Source organism: Microcebus murinus, chromosome 8 (genome assembly GCF_040939455.1).
Source record: "Microcebus murinus isolate Inina chromosome 8, M.murinus_Inina_mat1.0, whole genome shotgun sequence".
Classification (NCBI taxonomy): domain Eukaryota; kingdom Metazoa; phylum Chordata; class Mammalia; order Primates; family Cheirogaleidae; genus Microcebus; species Microcebus murinus.
This window is the reverse complement of record NC_134111.1, coordinates 75,890,997-75,914,771: the sequence shown is the minus strand read 5'-3', so window position 1 is coordinate 75,914,771 and position 23,775 is coordinate 75,890,997. Positions and strand designations below refer to the sequence as shown.

Genomic DNA, 23,775 nt, shown 5'->3' with positions numbered 1-23,775 from the left:
TGTTAAGTACTGAATTACTAATACACACTTTTCTTTCAGTGTGCTGCTTATATTTTAATGTTTTCTTAGCTTTGTGCTAAGCACAAAGATCAGGTACTTTCAGTACTACAGCAAGGAACCTTCTGCTGAACACAAACACATTTTTCTATCAATTTGTGAAAAAGAACACACCATTTATAGGTTGTTTCAGGCTAGAAATGTCTGAAAGGAAATATAATATGAATTTGAGACATATTCATAAACATTCACAGAAAAAACGCTCAAGAAGAACAGACTTTATTTTAAACATAAAAGTTCTATTTTCTTGTGAGGCAGCAACAAGTGTTCAGGTACAGGGAGTACATAAGTACATAGTAACAATATCTATCACCATTAGAAATACTATTTTTTGGGAGAATTGTTAGAAAGACAAATTTTTTAAAAACTGTGTTTTAAAAAGATTTATACAACTTCAACAGATGAAAGATGAAGAGTTTTAAAAAAACAAATTATATTCTTCAACAGGATTGTATAAACAAAATATTGTTTAGGGCTGCTCTGCTTATCATTAATTTAGGCAGAGTTAAAACTTAAAGTGCGGAGATAAGTATTCTTAGCTTTATTTTGTAAATGCAGCACTTCATTCCTCCGATTTTAAAATATCAAAATTCCAAGCATTAGGGAATGAATCTTACGTTTAGAATAGATTTAGTAGTGGCAATTTTTCTTTTATTTTCCTTAACAAAAGAAAATATTGACAATCCAGTCCTAATCTCAGACATAAAGAAGGTTATAAATTCTGCCATTTTTTATACTTTTTTCCAGTGAAAGCCAAACATTAAAATGGGGGAAAAAGGCTTTCATGTTGTCAGATATTCCATAGTTAGCAAGAGCACCTTCTTATAGACTGATTTGGACTGTGGTCATAAGTATAAGAAACATTTTAAACAAACTGAATAATCTAGTTCAAAAATAATTTTGGCACCCATGCTCACCATATTTAACCAAAGAGGCAAAACTAGTATTTTAAAAAACATAATTGTTCACGAAAGCCATGACAAATAAGACTTACTCATGATCAGAAACAGTACATTTATATGTTTTATCACATGGAAGAAACTGTTCAAGGATTTAAAAAAACACAAAGACTGACGAAGTGAATAACCAGAGAATAGCTGCTTCTGTTGGAAGATACATGCCACCATTTCTTTGTTTTTTACTTGATGGAAGTAAATTTATTTAAGATTAAAAAAATTAAATTATATTCCCATTGAAGCTATTCTATTTACCTTCTGTACAGTTTACTACAGAATAATTATAGAGTGTAATTTTAGAAAACAGTATTATGCATTCTATTGAGCATCACATTTCACTGGAAAGCTGGAGACCCATTTAAGAAAATCAACTGCCTTATTTAACTAAAGATTAAATAAAACAGCTGAATTGATGTATGGTTACTTTTTTTTAAAGACTATGATAAAGCTTATATGCTTAAAAAGTAGCCCTTTGGCACTGGCAGTTAGAATTGTTTTGTACCTTGTATTTTCCCCCCAAATCTCAGGCTGTATTTCTCCCAAACCCAAGGTATATGTCTGTTAGCCATACAATTCATTCACCTGCAGATTCACATTTGCCTTATAACCAAATATTAAGCTAGAAGTTCTAGTTATAAGACTGTAAATAATAAATCTGAAACTTTTTCTTCCATTCTGATTTTAAATTACTTTAAGGATATATGAAATGCTACAGAAAGATATGAATTAGACAAATGTACACAACAGAGTAAAAGTGAAAACTTGTTTACAAGTGGCATTCTAGCTGTAAAATACCCTTGTGATTAGTGGGGATGGAGACAGAAAAGAAGCATAAGGCTGAAAAGAACACAGATTTAATTGGATTCAAGTAATAAAAAAAAACTGAGGTTTTTTTAAAAAAGTTTTTAACTACCTCTTCCCTCATTTATAGCAACTCACCTGATTTCAGTTTTACTTTTTCTTCTATACTCAGGGCGAATACTCACATGGTGAAATGTGAAAGTCAAAATGCATAACAAAGAAGGCAAAGAATCAACATTCTCAATGAGAAAATTTAGACACCAAATAACTGAGCTTTTACTGACTTAGAAGCCATAATGTACTAGCTCCGAGTATAAATTAGTTTGGGATGGAAAAAGTACCAAAATTCATCTATCATACCAACTAAAACCTGACAGATTTATTCAAATGTTTGAATTTATCTGATTTACCTAACTATATCCCCATTTAAAAAGTAACAGGGCTTATTTTAAATTACTCAGATGTTTTAGTTTTAAAGGTGCATGAGTACGGGAAGTTATTTCAGAAGATTTATTGCTACCCCTAGGTTTTCTTTGATGGAATATGTCTGGACAAGCTGACATATTAACCTTCTAAACAGTGTCCCTTTTATAAGGATTTAAAAAAATTTTTTTCTGTCTATAATATTTATAGGAACAGTAAATTATTGCATCTTAAGGTAGTATATGAAGATATGAAAAGGATGCTTTTTCATCAACACTGTTTGCTGAAACTCATTTTTAAAAAGGGCTGCTCCTTAATCTCACTACCATATACCCAGAAATGAAATACTACAGTTATGTGACATTGGCAGTGATTTGTATGTATAAAGATGAGCCCTAATCCAAAAGTTTTCAAAGGTACCTGTTGCTCATGCTCCAAAGCTCTTCCTGTCTCTTTTCCCCACTGGAATGTTGGAGGGAATACCAGCAAAATCTGTAGGCAACAAATCTCAGTGCCAACCACCACAAAGAAAATGTCAGTTGCAAGATTCTGTGGCCAAGGATCGCTATTCAATGGATTACACTCCTGGCAAACTACTAACCCCCACCAAATCCACAAGACAACAACATCACAAAAGCAAAGGAGGAAATCCATGCAGAGCCATTTTAGGATCTCTTGGGGCTATGATACAGTGATGATTAATGGCAGAATGATACCTGTGGTGAAGGAGGGAGATTGTATGACATATATTTCACAGAAAACCAAAGGGACTCCTTACTCCTAGCTAGCAGTCAACACTGGGTAGTTTCCTTTTGGCTCACTGACTTAAAACAAGTTCCAAAATGGGTGAGAACATATTAAAGCACTTGTCTTCAGACTATAATTTTCTGACCCTATGGTGAAATGTGCACAGGAGTAGTGAAGAAAAAACAGTTTTACAAATATTTCACCCAAAGCACAAACTTGACATCAAAAAACATAAATCACATAATGTACGAATATTGCTTTTTATCTCTTTTTATATATACTTGTTCAATGCATTTACCATCAATCCTTGTTTGGGAGAATAACATAGTCATGAGATTAAGATTACTGGGAAAAATGTCAACAATCCCTTTGGTCCCAAAGCTGAAAATAGCCAAGAAAAGCACTAGAAACAAAACAGAGGCCACCAAAGAATCTTTTGAACATCCTGTTTGCTATGTTTCAGAAAACTTAACATTGGTATTATAAAATAGTCATTTTCATATAAAAGATGGTTCTTGCAGCATCATTCATGTCTCCCTTTGGGAATTATGTTTGCAAGAATCAGGTTTTACGTGTGTTTTTTTTTAATAAGTCTAATTTGAAAGCAAAAAACAATGTGATACTGTCCTTCCAAAGTAAAGAACGAGACCTTTTTTGTTTCAATCAGTGCTTTAAGAAAAAGCAGGCTAAGCACTGAGGGTTGGCCTTCAAAAGTGGGGCAGAGCTGTCGGAGGGGCTGTTCTTCCAGAAGCCTCACTGTCACATGTCACTGGAAAGCTGGAGCACATCAGAGCTAACTAGGAGCACATGATGCCATTACAGTCAAATGATCCGAGGAGGTTCTCAATTTTCCAGAACAATGGCCACGTAGTACTGGGACCTACCCTTCAGCTTCCTCGATTGGTTCTGGTGGTGGCAATAGAGAAGGTGATGGCATGACTGTACTTGTTCCTCGAGAGACTCGGTCTTGCTCTGTGTTTGTAGACAGGGAGGCCACAGCAATAGGCTGTAGTAGAGTGGTTGTCATGCCAGTGGTGACTGTCAGGCTATGGCCAGAGCCCTTGAGAGTAAGATCTGGGGTGGGAAGGAGTGGCTTGAGGATGCTGACGAGGCAGAAAGCAGAGCCGCTTTTTGGAATGAAATTTACCTTGTTTTTGTCAGGACAGTAAAAGGCTGGGATTTCGTGAAGTTGTTTTGGCCTAGACATAGAACAGACAAATCAATACTTTTAAGTCACTAAACTCTAAAAAAAGCTCTTTTATTTTTTAAACAAATAGATAACTTATAGATACATAAAAGCAATATAAAACTCAAGCTATGTCTGTCAAAAGCTTCAAATGCCAAGGGCCAAAGTGCTATTAGACATATGACTCAAATATGTATCTTAGATGCTAAAAGACCCCATCCATCATTGATGCTTTCGGTTCCCTGCAGAGCCCTGTTATCTTGCAAGGGGCTCAGGCTGATGACCACTGCATTTCAATGAAGACCTAAGACAGCCAATGCAATAACCAATTTCCTAAAGCAAAAGAAAAACTAGATGTTTAAAGACAAAAATGTGATCCACTACCATGATTCATCCAAGATCTGTACTATTCTGAAGGGAGATGGCAAGGAAATTAAAGATATACAATATCCATCTTTTGTAACTTCTACCACTGCATGACTAAACTTTAGTAGGTTTTCTCTTCAAGTGCTCTTAAAAATCTCTTTGACTGAAACTGTTAATTGTTTGAATTAACTGTGATTTTCATGAGCAACATAATGTAAATGTAACCTCAAAATAAAAACTCCTTTGCCTTTTGAGTTTTTATTGAAGCCAAATTCTTCCACTTCCAGGTCCTCCTGAAAATTAATCCAAATTACTGAAAAGGATACTGGTGGTTAATGCTATTCCATGAAAACTAAAAATATTTAAAAATTATTAAAATGACATGGGAATGCCACAAAATTAGAACAAAATTAAAGAGAGAGAACCTAAATAAATCAAGACAAACAATGGTGATATAGCACCTCTTGTATATTCCTGGATACAGCTGGAACCCATTCTACTAAGTGAAGTATCTCAAGAATGGAAAAACAAGCACGACATGTACTCACCAGCAAATTGGTATTAACAGATCAACACCTAAGTGGACATGTAGGAGTAACATTTATGGGTGTCAGGAGGGTGGGAGGGAGGAGGAGGGGATGGCTATATACAACCACAACAAGTAAGATGTGCAACGTTTGGGGGATGGACATGCTTGAAGCTCTTACTCGAGGGGGGAGGGGGTCATGGGCAATATATGTAACCTTAACACTTGTACCCCCATAATACACTAAAATAAAAAAAATAATAATAATGAAAAAAATAAATAAAATATCTAGAAACAAACTAGAGATTATTAGATAGAACAAAAAAAAAATGACATGGAAATGCCACAAAAGTAGAACAAAATTGAGAGAACCTAAATGAATCAAGACAGGTTGATTCTCATCTCTCCCAATGATGATTCAGTCCAATAAAAATCCAAGTGTGCTGAGTATGCAAAAGGTTCCAAGGATACAAAGATGAAACAATCAATAAGGAAGAAATAGACTAAATTTACAGTTCTTAGGAGGAGGAGGAGGAGGGGGTGCTAGAGATAGAATTGTATTTCAATATAATTGTCTCCTTTATAATCTTGTTTTAAAGCATTCAAAACATTATTCAGAAAAGGGATCCATAAGTTTTACCAGATTGTGAAAGCTATCCACAGCACAGAAGAGGTTAAGAACTCTGCAATACAGACTGGTAGATATGGTAACGAAAGTGTGTAAAAAGTTTAGAGGTAGCACAAAGGAGTGGATAACCTGTGGCCAGGAGGAAAAGGGAGAGTTTGGCAGGAAGAACATCTAAGCTAGGTTTTTTTTGTGTTTTTTTTTTGAGACAGAGTCTCCCTTTGTTGTCCAGGCTAGAGTGAGTGCCATGGCGTCAGCCTAGCTCACAGCAACCTCAAACTCCTGGGCTCAAGCAATCCTTCTGCCTCAGCCTCCCGAGTAGCTGGGACTACAGGCATGCGCCACCATGCCCGGCTAATTTTTTTATATATATATCAGTTGGCCAATTAATTTCTTTCTATTTATAGTAGAGATGGGGTCTTGCTCTTGCTCAGGCTGGTTTTGAACTCCTGACCTTGAGCAATCCGCCCGCCTCGGCCTCCCATAGAGCTAGGATTACAGGCGTGAGCCACCCTAAGCTAGGTTTTGAAGAATGAGTGAACAACAGACACGGGAGTGGGCACCAAAAAGATGTGTGCTCCAAGCAGACAATGATTAAGTAGGCAGACTTTACTGATTAATAGTGAACAATATCCCTGGGCAGTTTTTGACAAATATAACAATTTAAAAACAAGGAAAAGTAGATTTAAATTATGTTTTTACTTGTGCACTATTCTTTCTTGAATGAAAACTTAATAGGTTGAGTATCTTCAGTGCCAAGTATATCTGGCTGTATTACTAATAATAACAACACACATTCCTCTGTTTTTATCATTTGAGAGTATAGTTTTAAATTCCTTTAAAAAGACAGGGGATTGAGGTTATATTTCTATAGTTAAATGATGCTTGAATTTTCCTTTGAAGACAGAGTTACTGGAGATTAACTTTCACTCTTATAGAATAAAAAACTTCTCACAGAGAAAAAGGCTAATATGAACGCCCCAACCAAATTAGGTCTACGTTTTTAATTAACTAATTTATTTGTTTGAGGTTATCTTGTTAAAAATGGCTTAAGACATGTGACTGCTAATAGATCTCTAGGATGAAACTTCACATTTCTGAAATATAAAGAAATTTCTTGACTTTGATAAAGCTCTTGTTCTGGAACTGGTTTTTTTGTTGTTGTTGTTAACAAGAATTTAAAACCCATTTAACTTCCTTGTTGCTTCCATGAAAACAGGCTTATGACATACCTCACACAAAATAACGTAAACAGTAATAACTTGTCTAACTGATCAGATCAAAGCTGCAAGTACTAACATTACTTCAAAGCATTCTTTCAACTTAAGAACCATACAAAGAAGAAAAATCTCAGAACTGGTTTTAAACTTTTCCTTTTCCTTAAGCAATTATTCCAAAAGGATTGTGCCTTAAAATAGATTTAACTAAGAGGAAATATAGAGGTATTAAGAAATACCTCTATGTTGCAAAGAAGCCATAATATCTAGGAATCTAAGGTCAAGGAGTTCATTAGCTGGGGATCAGGAGTGCAAACTGAACTTAATTAAAAAGATTAATTAAGTGCAGATGGCATAGCTATAGTTAAGTGCTATGGTATTCCTCAAAAAGGATACAGAGACAGAAGAGAAAAATCTGATTTTGCCCTTTTTCTGGGCCCAACTCAAACTACCTATTTTTGCACAGGTAAACAGCCAATTCTAGAAACCAGAGATCTTATCACCCCTTACCTCATCCCAAACCCCAGTTCAGGTCCGATTTACTACTTGAAACCCAAAGTAAGACTTAGAGAGAAAGGTATTTTTTTTTTTTAAGACAGAGTCTCACTCTGTTGCCCAGGGTAGAGTGCCACGGCATCAGCCTAGCTCACAGCAACCTCAAACTCCTGGGCTCAAGTGATCCTCCTGCCTCAGTCTCCCGAGTAGCTGGGACTGCAGGCATGTGCCACCATACCTGGCTAATTTTGTGTGTGTGTGTGTGTGTGTGTGTGTGTGTGTGTGTGTGTGTGTGTGTGTGTGTGTGTGTGTGTGTGTTTGTCCAGCTAATTTCTATTTTTTTTTAGTAGAGATGGGGTCTCACTCTTGCTCAGGCTGGTCTTGAACTCCTGAGCTCAAATGATCCGCCCACCTTAGCCTCCCAGAGTGCTAGGATTACAGGCATGAGCCACTGTGCCCGGCCAGAGAAAGGTATTCTTAAAAGAATGATTAAACAAGCTAAAATTTTAAATTAGGGTCCCTGATCTACCTATGCTGCATTAATGCTACTGTGTACAGTGGTTTCTGCTCTAATTTTGACATAGCTAAGGCAAATGAAACTAACTTTTTTTAGATTTTGAGTAACTTGTTTTATTGATAGAAGGTTAAAATTACCTCTAAGAAATCCACTCTTGGGTTACTACTGATAATTTGTCTTTGGAACATAATTAAAATATTAATAGATTTTTGTGTGCTACACATCCTTTACACCAGTGAAATTTATGATAAACCTTACTTCTAAAAAAAGAATAGGTTTGCTTAATAACAAATCAATGTCCCATAAAACACTGTAATGTGTTAGGGTTTATATTACATTTCCTTGATGTATTTATCCATATAACACACCAGCCTGTCTTTTTTCCACTCCCTTTAGATACAAATAACACTGCAGTATATACCTCAGATACTAAATCCTGAGAAATTTTTGAAATGCAATAGTCTAAGGCAGGTACCACAAGACACTAACCTAATAACAAATATTCAAAATCATTTAGAAAAGAAAAATTCAAATTGCTTTTGAGCCAATCAACCATTTCTCTACACTTAGGCAAATCGTTATTGTCAATGAGTAAATCAAAGAGCCCAACTCCAAAAAGGTACATTTGGGCCAACTGATTTTTACTTAATAGAATGACCCCATTTCTGCTTTCTAGTTCCAAAACAGTAACATAGAAGCAAAGCTGGCCTCCCTTTCCCACCACAGAAAACCAAAAACAAATATATAGTGCTGAGATTGTCACCAGCAATATCCTAGAACTCAAATATGAGGATGAGACAGTTCCCAGGGCCACAGAGAAATGAAAACAACTCCAAGCACATGGTAAGAGAACAGGACTTCCATATGGGCAGCACATCACCTCTTCTCCATTCTGCCCAACACCAAGCATATAGAAAATTTCCCCCCAATTTATAGAAATTTCCAGTTTCTATACTGCAAAAAGATTGAAGTAGACAACCAGTTTCCCCACCATCCTCGGTTCCCTGGCAAGAGACCTATCCCTGGCCTTAACCCACAGGAAGTATCATGAGTGCCAGAAGGGAGAAATATCCTTGAGGATAGGCAGAGACAAAGTAGAAAGGTAGGACTAACCATTTCCAGCCCTGGAACCTTTGCTCCGTAATTAAGCCAAAGGAGACACCAGGTGGCTGTTAAGTAGCAACACACTGTAGGAGGTATGTCCCACAGGTCCCCTGGGCACAAACCCCTAGTGAGCCTTCCCTTGCATTGCTACAATATCCCCTTTGGTACAGGCAGCGCTCCAGTCATTTACTAGAGCCATGGCAAATCTGTGCTTAAGGTGCTACCTAGAGCCAAAAAGAGCCAGCAAACTAGCAGTAAAGAATCTCTAAGCAAATATATCCACTACAAACCAAAAGAAGCGAGACAGAAGACTGGAATAACTAACTAACCCTTCAATGCAAAGACAACAGATGTACATCCACAAGAAACAACAAACAAGGAACCATGACCTCCCCAAATGGAAAAAGTAAGGAACCAGTGACTGATCCTAATGAGATGGTGACGTGTGAGTTCCCTGACCAAGAATTCAAACCAGCAGTTTTAAGGAAACTCAGTGATCTACAAGATAACATAGAAAACCAATTCAAAAATTTATCAGAGAAATTTAACAAAGAGATTGAAATAATTTTTAAAAAATCAAACAAATCTTGGAACTGAGAAATATACCTGTGGACCTGAAAAATTCATTAGAGGCTCTGAATAGTAGAATGGATCAATAAGAGGAAAGAAATCAGTTAGCTCAAAGACAGGCTATTTGAAAATACACAGAAGAGAAAAAAGAATGAAAACGAATGAAATCTGCCTACAAGATATAACTGTTGTTCAAAAGGGAGATGAGCAAGAGCAAGGGGTAGAAACTTATTCAAAGAAATGATAACAGAAAACTTTCCAAAACTTGAGAAAGAGATAAAGGTACAGGAAGGTTGGAAAATACCAAACAGATTCAACCCAAATAAGACTATCCCAAGACATATAATCAAACTCTAAAAGGTCAAGGACAAAGAGAGGAGCCTAAAAGCAGCAAGAGAAAAGCAGCAAATAACATATAAAGCAACTCCAATTCATCTGGCAAGATTTTTCAACAGAAATCTTACAGACCAAGGATTGAAATGACATTTTCAAACTGCTAAAAAAAGGAATCTATTTGGCTATTGTTACCCGTAATAGCAGTAAAGAAAAATAAATAATAAAATAATAAAAACAATAATTTTAAATAATAAAAAGAATAAAAATATTAAAATTTTATTTAAAAATAAATAAATAAAAATTAAAAAAGGAACCCATTTTTAAGAACTCTCATGAAAATGTATAGTTCAGTATTTTCAAATTGAACATAAAAATCATCAAAAGTACTGGTCAAAGACGTAGAACTTGGGTCTTATCTCCATATTTATTCATTAAGCCTAGGATGGGACCTGGGAATATGCAGTTTCAATAAATTCCTCAGGTGATTATGATGCAGAGAGTACAGGAAATAAATCTGCAGAAATAGTGGCATAAATTCTAAGCTAGCACCAGTTAAAACTTATAGGCTGACGTGGTTTAAAAAAAACACTAAAATAAGCAGTGGCTAAAACAAGAGTTTTCAATTACTGTCACAGAAACAGATATGAGACTGACAGCTGGTGTTTCCCAGTAGAGAAGCTGAAGGGATTCAAAAACAATGTTCTTTGTGTGGCAAGATTATTCAGAATTTAGGTTAAAGGAAGCACTGACAGGAGAGAAACAAAAGAATGCCATATTTCAAATCACTGGAAGGTCTTCGCAACAGAAGAAAAAGACAAACTGTGTGAATTGGAAGAGGCTGGACAATCACCATGTTGTATTGCAGGTTTCACAGTAAGAAAAAGCCAAAAGGTACAGCCACAGTGAGATGACATGGTATAGGCTAATTATTATTGCACCCCAAATAATGATCTATGACCTGATTTGCAAAATCTCATACATACCTCAAACCCTATAGTCATCACTTGTAAAGCAAGGAGCCATAGCTGCTGAAAACATGAGGCTATACTATACTATATTATACTATACTATACTATACTAGTATACATTATTTTTTTAGTATACTATTCTTTTAGCATATTTGAAAATTCTTGCGATAAATTTTTTTTTTAGGGGGAGAATACTTACGAGCATTCCTCAAAGACTTTGACCCTTTCACAGCCCTCCGGAGGTTCCCTTTTGAACATATAACTGTTGTTAGGTTTTGGTGAGGTTGCATATTTGGGCAAAGGAGAATTGTTCCCATTCTCTGCAAGAAATGACACACTAGATTACTAAAAAATACTACTACATAAAAGCATAGTCATACTATGTTTAATTGTTCTTACACCACTCTTCCCTGGCCATGAACTACTTAAGGGCAGGAATAGCGCTTTATCAACATCACCCCAGTATCAAACATGATTCCTGGTAGAAAGGAGATTAATTAATGCTTACTAAATAAATATATAATAGATTTTTATTTCTTTTCCACTTACAATTATCATAGCCTAGGCCCATATACTTAATCCTTGGTACTGAACTGAGTGTATATATATGCCATAGTAAAGTAAATAAACTCAAAAGCCACTTCCATTTTTCCCAGTTCAAGTATCGGAAATGGTTCTTCGTTGTTCACTGATCATTAACTCTTGGCCTGCCCTGCCCTTCAGAATTTCTTAATTTGATTTCTCAGCTCCTCTGGTTACAATCTCTGTTCCAGGTAGTTAGCCACTGTGTGCCAAACATTTCCTTTTGCCCATGAACTACCCCTTACCTAAAGGGAGAAAGTTCTGTTCATTTTCCAAAACTTCCTTTACAGTTTGGCTCAAGGTTTCTGAAATCTTTCCAAATTAACACTACCAGAGAGAACACTTCTTTACTCTTGATATTTCTGTTTGGTGTTAATGTGTTCAGTTTACACTATATTAACTTAAAATTTCTGATCTGTTTCATTACTGTTCTAAATTTTCAGTCTGTGCCAACTAAGTTATAAACTCCTTGATGGGAGTAGCACCGTGGCCCTGTTTTCTTACAAAAGAAATTCATAGAAGCCAACAAGCTACCAGCTTCCTAAAAATCAGGAAGCAGGACACAAAATCTGTTGTGTTTATTTAAGGAGTTCCTACATATTATTGATTTTAAAGTAGAAAGTATGAGAAATCAAGGGACAGGTTTTAATAGCTATGTTTTATCTGACCAGAAGCTAGCAAGAAAAGGTCCAAATAACAACAGTTTACAACTGTCCATAGTTTAAAGCGATTTCTTCAGTGAATCTTCTATCTTTTGTACTTGCTATGGTTTCAGTGATTTAGGTGATTAGTAGTAATGGCCAGTCATAACAGTGGAGGATTTTAGAACATTAAACACACTGTATGTAAGTTCTAATGAAATGACTACTGAACTGAGCTTTAGAATGTATAAATAGGTGTCATAATATTGCTTTCAAATACATAAAATAACTAGGATTAGACTAACAACATACTGCCCTGATATAGATAGATAAAAAGATCATATTTGTTTTAAAAGGTAAGAATATTTATAATTAATATTTAAATTGCTTCTCTCCCCAGGTTATTTTTAAGTTACCCGAGTACTCTCCAACTTTTACATCAGGCTTGCTTTGAACACTCATCCTGCATCAATATAAATCAGTATAACTCTTGTTAGAAACATCACTAAGACAGATCCTAAAAAACAATAACTAGAAGGTTTTGTATATAATCAGAAAGTATTACGGTAATAAAATCATGACTAGTAAGGTGACAGAGAACAAAGTGCTTCTCAGAACAAGGGTTCATCTCATTTATGCCAAAAAGAATGTTTCTCACTAATAAGGAAGTTATTAACAAGTGCCAAAGTAAGTACAAACAAAAAGCCCTTAAACCCACCCAACTAGACTATCAACTGAGCACGACAGTAAAACCTACTGTTTTGTACTCCAATTTTCTTAAACCTATACTTTGAAAACATAACCACATACATTTGAGGCTACTGGTATGTGGCCAAATGTATGTGGTCTACTAGAAAATGAAGAGAATAAATGACAAAATAGGTGGTGTTCAGTTATCATCGAGTAACAAATTCCTCCAACATTGCACCTTTATCTCTGGGGTCAACAAGCAGGTCATCAGCTGAACAAGGGCTCTCCTCGCTACCTTCGTTGGAAATGGTGAGGAATGACGTGGGAGACACAGACTGAGAGCGGCTGCTGTCATTGCTTCCCCTTTCTGCCCCGCCAGGGGTCTGTGTGTCGATGCTGCGTGTGCTGCTACTTCTCTGTACAAGCGGGGGTGGAGCACGATGGCCATCTGGAATATCTTGTGGCTGTTATAAAAAAATTTTAAACATATGTATATTTACTATTGATTTTGAAAGTCACCAATAATGCACCCACTGTCAACCATCCCCTATAGTGCCAGAGACTCACAAATCAGAAACCTCTTCCTACTTATTAGCCCTTTGTGTTGTTTGTTAGTGACATCCCTGTCTAATCTGACTCCCCTAACTGAGTGTCTTGGGTGAAGACTTTCTATTCCTAGGGCCTGGCACACAGCCGGCAGCCAATGCTTGTAGAATAAATGAATTGTGCTGAATTGCTTATCATGTACTAAATGTTATTTTTCTTTTAAGTTTTCTCTTTTTTTCATTTATTTCCAAAGACAGCTGACTTATAAATGTTATTTTTAAAATTATAAAGGAGAACCATGGAAAAGAGGAGAAATCTAGGTATAACACTAGGTTCCATATTAGAGGAAAAGGTTATCTAGAGCATGAACTAGTGATACTTAATGCCAGGCCCCTGTTACCTTTCTGCCCCTACCCACTCCCCCAAAAACGTTTTTTTCAAAGAAATTTCCCTCAATGAGAGAAAATTATTCACAGCAGTGCTAATTATATAGGGGAAAAATGAAGGAGACACTCAGAGGAAAGCTTGTGTGGTTCACTTAGCAGGGAAACCAACTTTCTGTACACCTTTGATTCATTTACCTTTATTACATGAGGGAAAGTTTACCCCATCATGAAGAATAGAGGAGACAGTGTGGGGAGTTGTGTTTTTTCTAGGCAAAACCAACTTTTTATCTTAGAGGATCTTAAACATTAACAAAATACTTAAGCATCAAACTCCCTCATTCCTCCCTCACTGAAGAATGAAAGCTTAAATATACTGTGATATGGTTTTTAAGCCTAAACAATTTTTCTCACTGTCTATTACACATGATCCATTCTCATGAGTATCCTACTTAAGCAAAAAGAGCAAAAAGATAATTTCTAACCACACTTCATGAGGATAGAGCCCAGCACATCAACCAAAACCAATAGTAACTGACAATCAAACAACAAGGAACAGGTAGATTCATGCTTAGAAACTATTTAATGTTATGTAATACACTCCCCCAAAATTAGTAAGCTAAACTTTTGTTAAATGGAATTATAACAAATGAGAAGTATATCACCTATCTAGTGATTTTTAAATACAGATAAACAAAAAATATTTTCTGTTCAAGCATCCAAATTTAAGTCAGATCAGTTGCCTCTTTGAGATGCAAAGAAATGTACACTTTTCATTCATTGGCCCAGGTCAAAGTTTTTCAAAAAAAGATACATTTTCATTCTCTCTTATCAAAAAGGAAAAAACCTAAGTAAATATGCAAAACAAAACTGTGAATTTTTTAATAGTTAGAAGGGTTCACATGTAAGGATGATTTTAGATATAAGATTACTTACTATAAGTTGCTCTTCCTTTTCCCCAGTCTCTTTAATTATTATTTCAATCTCCTGATTCAATCCTTCCACACTATTCCGGAACCGGGAGCCTGTCGATTTGGTGATAGGAATTACAGGAATAAGTGCACTCTTTGGAACAGGAGCCTTAAGAAAATGAGGTGGAGACAACAAGAGAATTTTAACATGACCTTTTAATCCTCTATATTGAAGCGTAATTCCAGCAGACATAAGTCAACAATAAATCAAGAAAAAATTTGCAGACATCACAAAAAGTGTGAGTAACCAAACCTGCTCCTTAAAGCCCAGATCCCAGACAATTAAGGTAGAATTTTGGAAATTTATTCACATCTGTGATGGACTAAAAAGGGAACAAGGATATAAGAATATACCAAAAGAATGTCAATCTCAGAAATTCTTTCATGATCATCACAGAGTTCAGATTTCAGAACGTAACTATAAACTCTCCTAGTGCCACAATTATCTATATTCCAGAAAAGAAACAAAAGAATGGTTTACCAAGAAAGATATTTTGGTTAGAAAAACAAAACCACTTCCAAAATCCATGTACAGTATTTAGATAAAAGAAATGAAAATAACTTCCTTGTGAAATTTAATTATTTATATCTTTGCTGCAATGATTTAAATATGCTTTGTTCTGGAAAGAAAATGATACAATTCATTTTTCTTCTTTTTCCAAAACCTATGTCTAATTTTTAAAAATCGAAAGTGTTTTCACTGTCACAGTATTACTCTTGAAAACAAATAACTGATTACATAATTACAGGATATTCCTTCGTTTCCTGACAAGATACTCAAAATAAAACATTAAAAAACATTACAGAGGTAGTTAATAGCAACAGTGCGCTAGAAGATCATCTTGTTTATCACTCTGCTGTCTGGCAAGGAAAGATTTACCCATGCTTTATTGAGAAAGGCTTCTTTGAAAAACTTCTTTCAGGGGGAGGTGGGCAAGGAAACAAAGGTAATAAGGCCTCTGGGCAATGGTCATTAATTTAGTCATTTCAAGATATAGACTATGTCTATAAAAATTTACCCTGAGAAACTATTTTTAACTGGCCCTGTCTTCGTATTGCAAAATTAAACAAAACTAGCTCTGTACCTTAGTGTTATTTTAAACTTCATATCAGATCTCTAATGCCTCTCTATGCTTTAAAACTTTTGTTTACAAAATCATTTTTACAGTTATATAGTATTTCATTGTATGAGTGCACTATATTAAGAAATCAATGCTGTTATTAAAAAGTTTCCAATTTTTTACTATTACAAAACCATGCTGTTATGAACATCCTTAGATAAACATTTGCAAACATATGTAACTATTCCTTAGGATAAATTGCTGGTGTGGGGGGACTCTTGGCTAAAGGATAGGAAAGGGTAAGATTTTCAGGACTTTGATCCACAATGCCAAATAGGACAGTAAAATATATTTACTCCTTACATGTCTATCTAGATATACTACCTGAAAATGTATGTTTTACCAAACTCTCAACATTGAATTTATTTTTTCACTATTCCTAAATTTCATCAACTAAAAATAGTCTCAATTCCTTTAATTTATATATTATTGAGCATCAGTAAAGGTGAGTTTTTAAAATCATAAGTCATTTATCCATTTTGTAGCAAGGTGGGGGGAGTGTCTGTAATTTTCTTAATTGACCTGAAAGAGCTAGTCATAGTGCTTATATATAAACTGTATCCAATGTATTGAAAGTGTTTTTGTTTTGAGACAGAGTCTTGGCTCTGTTGCCCAGGCTGGAGTGCAGTGGCACAATCACAGCTCACTGCAGCCTCAAACTCCTCTCTGGTAATTTTCCTGCCTTAGCTTCCCAAGTAGCTAGGATTACATGCATGTGCCACCATACCCAGCTAATTTTTTTATTTTGTAAAGATGGGGTCTTGCTATGTTTCCCAGGCTGGTCTTTTTTTTTTTTGAGACAGAGTCTCACTCTGTCCCAGGGCTAGAGTGCGTGGCATCAGCCTAGCTCACAGCAACCTCAAACTCCTGGGCTCAAGCAATCCTTCTGCCTCAGCCTCCCAAGTAGCTGGGACTATAGGCATGCGCCACCATGCCCAGCTAATTTTTTCTATATATATTAGTTGTCCAATTAATTTCTTTCTATTTATAGTAGAGACGGGGTCTCGCTCTTGCTCAGGCTGGTCTTGAACTCCTGGCTTCAAGCCATCCTCCCACCTCGGTTCTCAAAGTGCTAGGATTACAGGTGTGAGCAACTGCACTTGGCCTGAAAATGTAGTTTGATTCTCATTATTCAAAGTATGAGCAATTGGAAAATTTTTCACAGTATGTTTAAGGGCATTTCTGTATCCTCTTTTTTGTCCATGAAGGGTCTATTCATCCTTTTCTTTGGTTTTTAGTCATTTGTCCCTCAATTTTTTTCTTTTACTGATAATAATTGCAGATATTTTTGGAATACACGTGATATTTTAATACATGCATACACTGTGTAATGGTCAAATCAGAGTATTTAGGATATCTATAACTTCAAACATTTATCATTTCTTTGTTGGGATCATTACAAATCTTCTCTTCTAGCTATTTTGAAATATATAATAAATTATCATTAAACAGTCACCTTACTGTGCTATCAAATACCAGAACTTATTCCTTCTATCTGTGTATTTGTATCCATTAGGCAACCTCTCCTTCACTCCTTCTCCACTTCCTGGCCTTCCCAGCCTCTGGTAACCACCATTCTTTTCTCAATGGGATTATTTGTCTTTTTTGTGGCTGAGTTGTTTTGAGTTCCTTGTATATTATGGATATTATCACTTATTGGATGAATAGTTTTCAAATATTTTCTCCTATTCTACAAGCTGTCTCTGCATTCTGTTGACTGTTCCCTTTGCTGTGCAGCTGCTTTTTAATTTAGTATAGTCCCATTTGTCTATTTTTGTTTTTGTTGTCTGTGTTCTTACAGTCTTAGCCATAAAAACCTTTGCCTAAACCAATGTCCTGAATTTCCCCTATGTTTTCCTCTCGTAGTTTTATAGTTTTGGGTCCTATGTTTAAGGTTTTAATCCATCTTGGATTGATTTTTGTGTATGCTGAGAAATAAAGGTCTAGTTTCATTCTTATACATAAGGATATTCAGTTTTCCCAGCACCACTTGTTGAAAAGGATGTCCTTTCCCCAAAGTATGTGCATGGTGCCTTTGTCAAAATCAGGTGGCTGTAAATACATAGATTTATTTCTGGGTTCTCTATTCTGTTCCATTGGAATATGTGTCTATTTTTATACCTATACCATGCTGTTTGGATTACTATAGTTTTTGGTAATATATTTTGAAGTCATGTGGTATGATGCCTCTAGCCTTTTCTTTTTGCTAAGTATTGCTTTGGTTATTTGGAGGTCTTCTGTTTTTCCACATAAATTTTAAGATTTTTTTTTTTTATTTCTATGAAGAATGCCACTGGCATTTTGATAGGGACTGCACTGAGTCTATGGATTGCTTTGGGTAGTATCATTTTAACAATATTAATTCTAATCCATAAGCATGATATTTCTTTCCATTTGTTTGTGTCCTCTTCGATTTCTTTCATCAGTGTTTTGTAGTTCTCACTATAGAGGTTTTCACTACCTTGGTTAGATTTACTCTTAGGTATTTTATTATTTTTTAATAGCAATTATAAATGGGATTGCTTTCCTGATTTCTTTTTCAGCTAGTTCATTATTGGTGTATAGAAACGCTAATGATTATTTTATGTTGATTTTGTATCCTACAACTTTACTGAATTTGCTTATAAGGTCTGAGAGGTTGTTTTGGTGGAGTCTTTCGGTTTTTCTATATATAAGATCATGTCATCTGCAAAGAGAGACAATTTGACTTCCTCTTTTCCAATTTGGATGTGTTTTATGTCCTTCTCTTGCCTGACTACTCTGGGTAGGATTTCCAGTACTATTTTGAAAAAGAGTGGTGAGAATGGGCATACTTGTTCCAGTTTTTAGAGGAAAGGCTGTCAGCTTTTCCCCATTCAGTATGTTAGCTGTGGGTTGTCATATATGCCTTTTATTATGTTGAAGTTATTTTCCTCTATGCTTAATTGATTGAGTTTTTTTTATCATGAAGGGATGTTAAATTTTATCAAATGCTTTCTGGGCATCTATTGAGATGATCATATAGTTTTTGTCCTTCATTCCATTGATGTGATGTAGCACATTTATTGGTTTGTGTATATTGAACCATCCTTACATTGCTGGAATAAATCCCATCTGATCACGGCATGTTATCTTTTTGATGTGTTGCTAGATTTGCTTTGCTAGAATGTTGTTGAGGATTTCTACATCTCTGTTCACCTGGCATGTTGTTCTGTAGTTTTCTTTTTTTGTTGTGTCCTTCTCTAGTTTTGGTATCATGGTAATGCTAACTTCATAGAATGAGTTTGGAAGAATTCCCTTCTGTTTCAATTTCTTGTAATAGTTTAAAAAGAATTGGTGTTATAAGTTTGGTAGAATTCAGCAGTAAAACCATCCCGTCCTGGGCTTTTCTTTGTTGGGAGACTTTTCATTACTGATTCAACATCATAACTTGTTATTGGTCTGTTCAGGTTTTCTATTCCTTCCTGGTTCAATCTTGGTAGGTTGTATGTGTTGAGGAATTTATGTACTTCTTGGTTTTCCGATTTGTTAGCACACAAATGTTCATAATAGTCTCTAAGGATCCTTTGTATGTCTGTGGTATCAGCTGTTACATCCTTTTCATTTCTGATTTTGTTCACTTGGGTCTTCCCTCTTTTTTTTTTTTTTTTTAAGGAGATGGGGTCTTCTTCTGTAACCTATGCTGGACTGCAATAGCACAATCATAGCTCACTGCATCCTTAAACTCCTGCGCACAGTGAATCTTCCAAGAGTAATCTACATTTTAAGTTAAATGTCCATTTCACACTGCTTCAAAGTGTGAGGATATGACTAGGGTACAATACATACAGAGTTAGGAAAGATGGAAGAATACCTACTGAAGCAACAGCTATGTAGGGCAGAGAAATACAGAGGTCAATTTTTGGAAAACGAGGTTGGGTGTGGTGGCTCCTGCCTATAATCCTAGCACTTTGGGAGGCTAAAGTGGGAGAGCTGCTTGAGGTCAGGAGTTTGAGGCCAGCCTGAGCAAGAGTGAGACCCCATCTTTACAAAAAATTGGAAAATTAGCTGGGCATAGTGGTGCATACCTGTAGTCCCAGCTACTCGGGAGGCTGAGGCAGAAGGATTGCTTAGCTCAGGAGTTTGAGCTTGCAGTGAGCTAGGCTAATACCACTGCACTTTAGCCGGATGACAGAGTAAGACTCTGTTGCAAAAAAAATTTTTTTTTTGCTTTTTTGAAAAATGAAAATCTGCTGTATGGTAGGCAAGTAGGATGGAAAAATGTCTGTTCAGCAATTCAACAGAGATTCATGAGAGAAAAATGAGTCAGAAACCCTAATATAACCAAATGGAGGTAAAAACTCAGAATGGTAAAAAATTAGGAAGCACCTACAAAGAAAGCTTTCCTAACTTAGGGGCTTTTGATTCGGGGCATCCACGTGGTCTTGATTCTTCTTGTGCTGTCACCATCACTTTATATCTGTTTTTCAGTGATTACTGTCCTCTCATGTGGTATCCATTTTTTCTGCTCTTCTAAGCTACAGCTATATACTGTGTAATAAGGGTCACAGCTTCATCTTGAAATGGCAAAAATGAATAAATAAACAAACAGATAGCAATCATGATGTTCTGGACTGACATCCAAAGATTCCAGCGCAGAGCAGCAATTTTCCTTTTTAAACTGCAATGCACCTCTCATTTCTCAGATAAAGATAGGTTTTTTCCATTTTCTACTTCACTATCCCTTTGCTCTCAAACCCTCTCTGAGGCTACTACAAAACTATAGGGTCCTCAGCCCAGATGAAGAAATAAGAAAATCCTATGGGAGGGCTTTCTTGCTCAAATCTATACCAGCCAGAAAATACCTGAACAATTTTTTAATTCTCACCTCAAAATTAGTGAAGACACTGGTTATCTCCCACTCCTCTGTTACTAACATCTGACTCTAATACTCAAACAATTCTGAAATGTGTTAGATTTTTTTTTTTTTTGAGACAGAGTCTCGCTTTGTGGTCCAGGCTAGAGTGAGTGCTGTAGCTTCAGCCTAGCTCACAGCAACCTCAAACTCCTGGGCTCAATAATCCTTCTGCCTCAGCCTCCCGAATAGCTGGGACTACAGGTATGCACCACCATGCCCGGCTAGTTTTTTGTTTTTTTTCTATGTATATTAGTTGGCCAATTAATTTCTTTCTATTTATAGTAGAGACGGGGTCTCGCTCTTACTCAGGCTGGTTTCGAACTCCTGACATCGAGCAATCTGCCTGCCTCGGCCTCCCAACGTGCTAGGATTACAGGTGTGAGCCACCGTGCCCGTCCTGTTAGCTCTATTTTCTAATAAGACTGTTGAAATACTCCTAAAGAATATTTCATTTTAAGCATCTGAGGGCTTTATCATTTTTGGAGACCACTGACATGTGAAAGATTTTCTCCTCTAAGAAACTCTGCAGTGTTTATTTTTCCTAATGAATAATACTCCCTGAATTTCCAGGAAAAGAAACATGGGAAAAAAAAATGGGCTTACTATTATTTTCTAATAGTAAGCCCAAGAAAAAAGATCTTTTGTGACTATGTAAGATCTTTTTAACTAATGGCTACAGACTATACCACTAAGAACAATACTGTCCCTTAATTGTTAAAGGATACTAAAGGAATTTCCCAATAAAAAATCATCTTCTATATATCATGAAATCCAGGCAAAATACTATAATAACTTGTAAAAAGTTTACCCCCCCCAAAAACTCAAAGAACCCCAAAATATTCAAACTTCTTAATAATAGAAAAATCTATCCCTAGAAAAGAATAAACATAGAAAAGGCTTTAAGCATAAATAAACTGGATTCAACTACATAATTCAAACTAGGAAAATGCTCTATGAAACACAAGACTAAAATTGAAGCATCTGTAATAACATAAATATTTTTCCACGTTAAATAGAAAAAGACAGAATATATAATATAGAATATGCTTTCAATAAGGAATGCAAAGAAAAAAACACTAGAAGAAAAAAAGTCAGGAATAGCTGTCTTTAGAGAGTGAGACTCTGGAAAATGTTTTCTATTTATTTATTCATTTTTCCCCCAAAGTCTTAACTCATTCTAATTGTTTTCTATTTAATTTAAAAAAAACAGCTTATAGAGATAATTTTCATATTTGACTTTTTTTTAGTTCCTAAAATTTCCATAATGAACATACAAATACTTCTATAATAGTAACAGCTTTAAAAACTTTAATAAAAACATGGCAGAGAAATCAAGTCTGTTCTTTTGTATTAAGATACTTCCTTAAACGCTTAAGAGACTGAAAACTTACTATGTGCTGAAAATTGCATTTAGTGTTTTATAACATTTTATCCCATTCAATCCTCAGGACAACAGAACAGATAGAGGAACATCATACTTCTAGCAAGCAATAGAGCCCAGATTCTAGGCTAAACAATCTGACCTTGGAGCACCTGTGCACAATATATATATACCGTTAAATTACCTCCTACTTTACTTTTTTGGTTCATTGGAATCATCTGATCCAATTTACTATTTCCAGGGAATATATTTGTATTTCATATATTTGCCTATTTTTTATGTTGGTAGATACTTTTATAATAGCTTTATTGAAATATAATTTACAATATCATACAATTCACCCAAAGTGTACGACTTTTTTTTAATGGTTATTGAACACAGTTGTGTGACCATCATCACAATTTCTGAATCACACCAAAAAGCAAGCCCTTACTCATTGGCAGCCATTCCCCACTTCTTGCCGACTTTCCCAGGCAACCACCATCTACTCTCTGTCTCTCTGAGTTTGCCTGGACATTTCCTGTAAATGGAATCATAAATTATGTGTTCTTTTGCATCTGGCTTCTTTTGCGCAGCATAGTGTTTTCAAGGTTCATCCATATTGTAGCATGTGTCAGTACTAAATTCCCTTTGACGACCAAATAAAATTCCATTGTATGGATATACCACATTTTATATACTCATTTTTCAATTGATGGATATCTGAGTTGTTTCCAAATTTTGGCTCTTATGAATAATGTTGCTATGAACTTTTGTTTACAAGTTTTTTGTTTTTTTTTTGAGAGAGTCTCACTTTGTTGCCCAGGCTAGAGTGAGTGCCCTGGCGTCAGCCTACCTCACAGCAACCTCAAACTCCTGGGCTCAAGCGATCCTACTGCCTCAGCCTCCCGAGTAGCTGGGACAACAGGCATGCGCCACCATGCCCGGCTAATTTTTTCTATATATATTAGTTGTCCAATTAATTTCTTTCTATTTATAGTAGAGACGGGGTCTTGCTCTTGCTCAGGCTGGCTGCCAACTCCTGACCTTGAGCTATCCGCCTGCCTTAGCCTCCCAGGCGTGAGCCACCGCACCCGACCTGTTTACAAGTTCTTTTTTTTTTTTTTTTTTTTTTTGGGACAGAGTCTCACTTTGTTGCCCAGGCTAGAGTGAGTGCCGTGGCGTCAGCCTAGCTCACAGCAACCTCAAACTCCTGGGCTCGAGTGATCCTTCTGCCTCAGCCTCCCGGGTAGCTGGGACTACAGGCATGCGCCACCATGCCCGGCTAATTTTTTTATATATATATATCAGTTGGCCAATTAATTTCTTTCTATTTATAGTAGAGACGGGGTCTCGCTCAGGCTGGTTTTGAACTCCTGACCTTGAGCAATCCGCCCGCCTTGGCCTCCCAAGAGCTAGGATTACAGGCGTGAGCCACAGCGCCCGGCCTACAAGTTCTTATGTGGACATATTTTTTTGTTTTTTTGAGACAGAGTCTTGCTCTGTTGCCTGGGCTAGAATGCCATAGCGTCAGCCTAGCTCACAACAAACTCAAACTCCTGGGCTCAAGTGATCCTCCTACCTCAGCCTCCCTAGTAGCCAGAACTACCAGCGCACAACCCACACCCAGCTAATTTTTTCTATTTTTAGTCACCTAGCTAATTTTTTTTTCTATTTTTAGTAGAGACAGGGTCTTGCTCTTGCTCAGGCT

The 23,775-nt window shown here is 36.1% G+C and overlaps 1 protein-coding gene across 2 annotated transcripts in view; it reads right to left on the bottom strand.

Moving 5' to 3' along the window:
* Nucleotides 1–260: 260 nt before the first annotated feature.
* FAM117B (family with sequence similarity 117 member B) overlaps nucleotides 261–23,775 on the bottom strand; it is a 98,215-nt gene continuing 74,700 nt past the window's right edge. The window contains exons 5-8 of one of the 2 annotated variants that reach the window (XM_012738958.2): nucleotides 14,673–14,816; nucleotides 13,046–13,271; nucleotides 11,094–11,214; nucleotides 261–4,183 (exon numbers count right to left, since the gene is read on the bottom strand). In XM_012738958.2, coding sequence (XP_012594412.1) covers nucleotides 3,865–4,183; nucleotides 11,094–11,214; nucleotides 13,046–13,271; nucleotides 14,673–14,816 — 810 coding nt within the window. In that variant the 3' untranslated portion in view covers nucleotides 261–3,864. The remainder of the gene's footprint in view (nucleotides 4,184–11,093; nucleotides 11,215–13,045; nucleotides 13,272–14,672; nucleotides 14,817–23,775) is intronic. The other variant, XM_076005830.1, reaches the window with a different exon arrangement.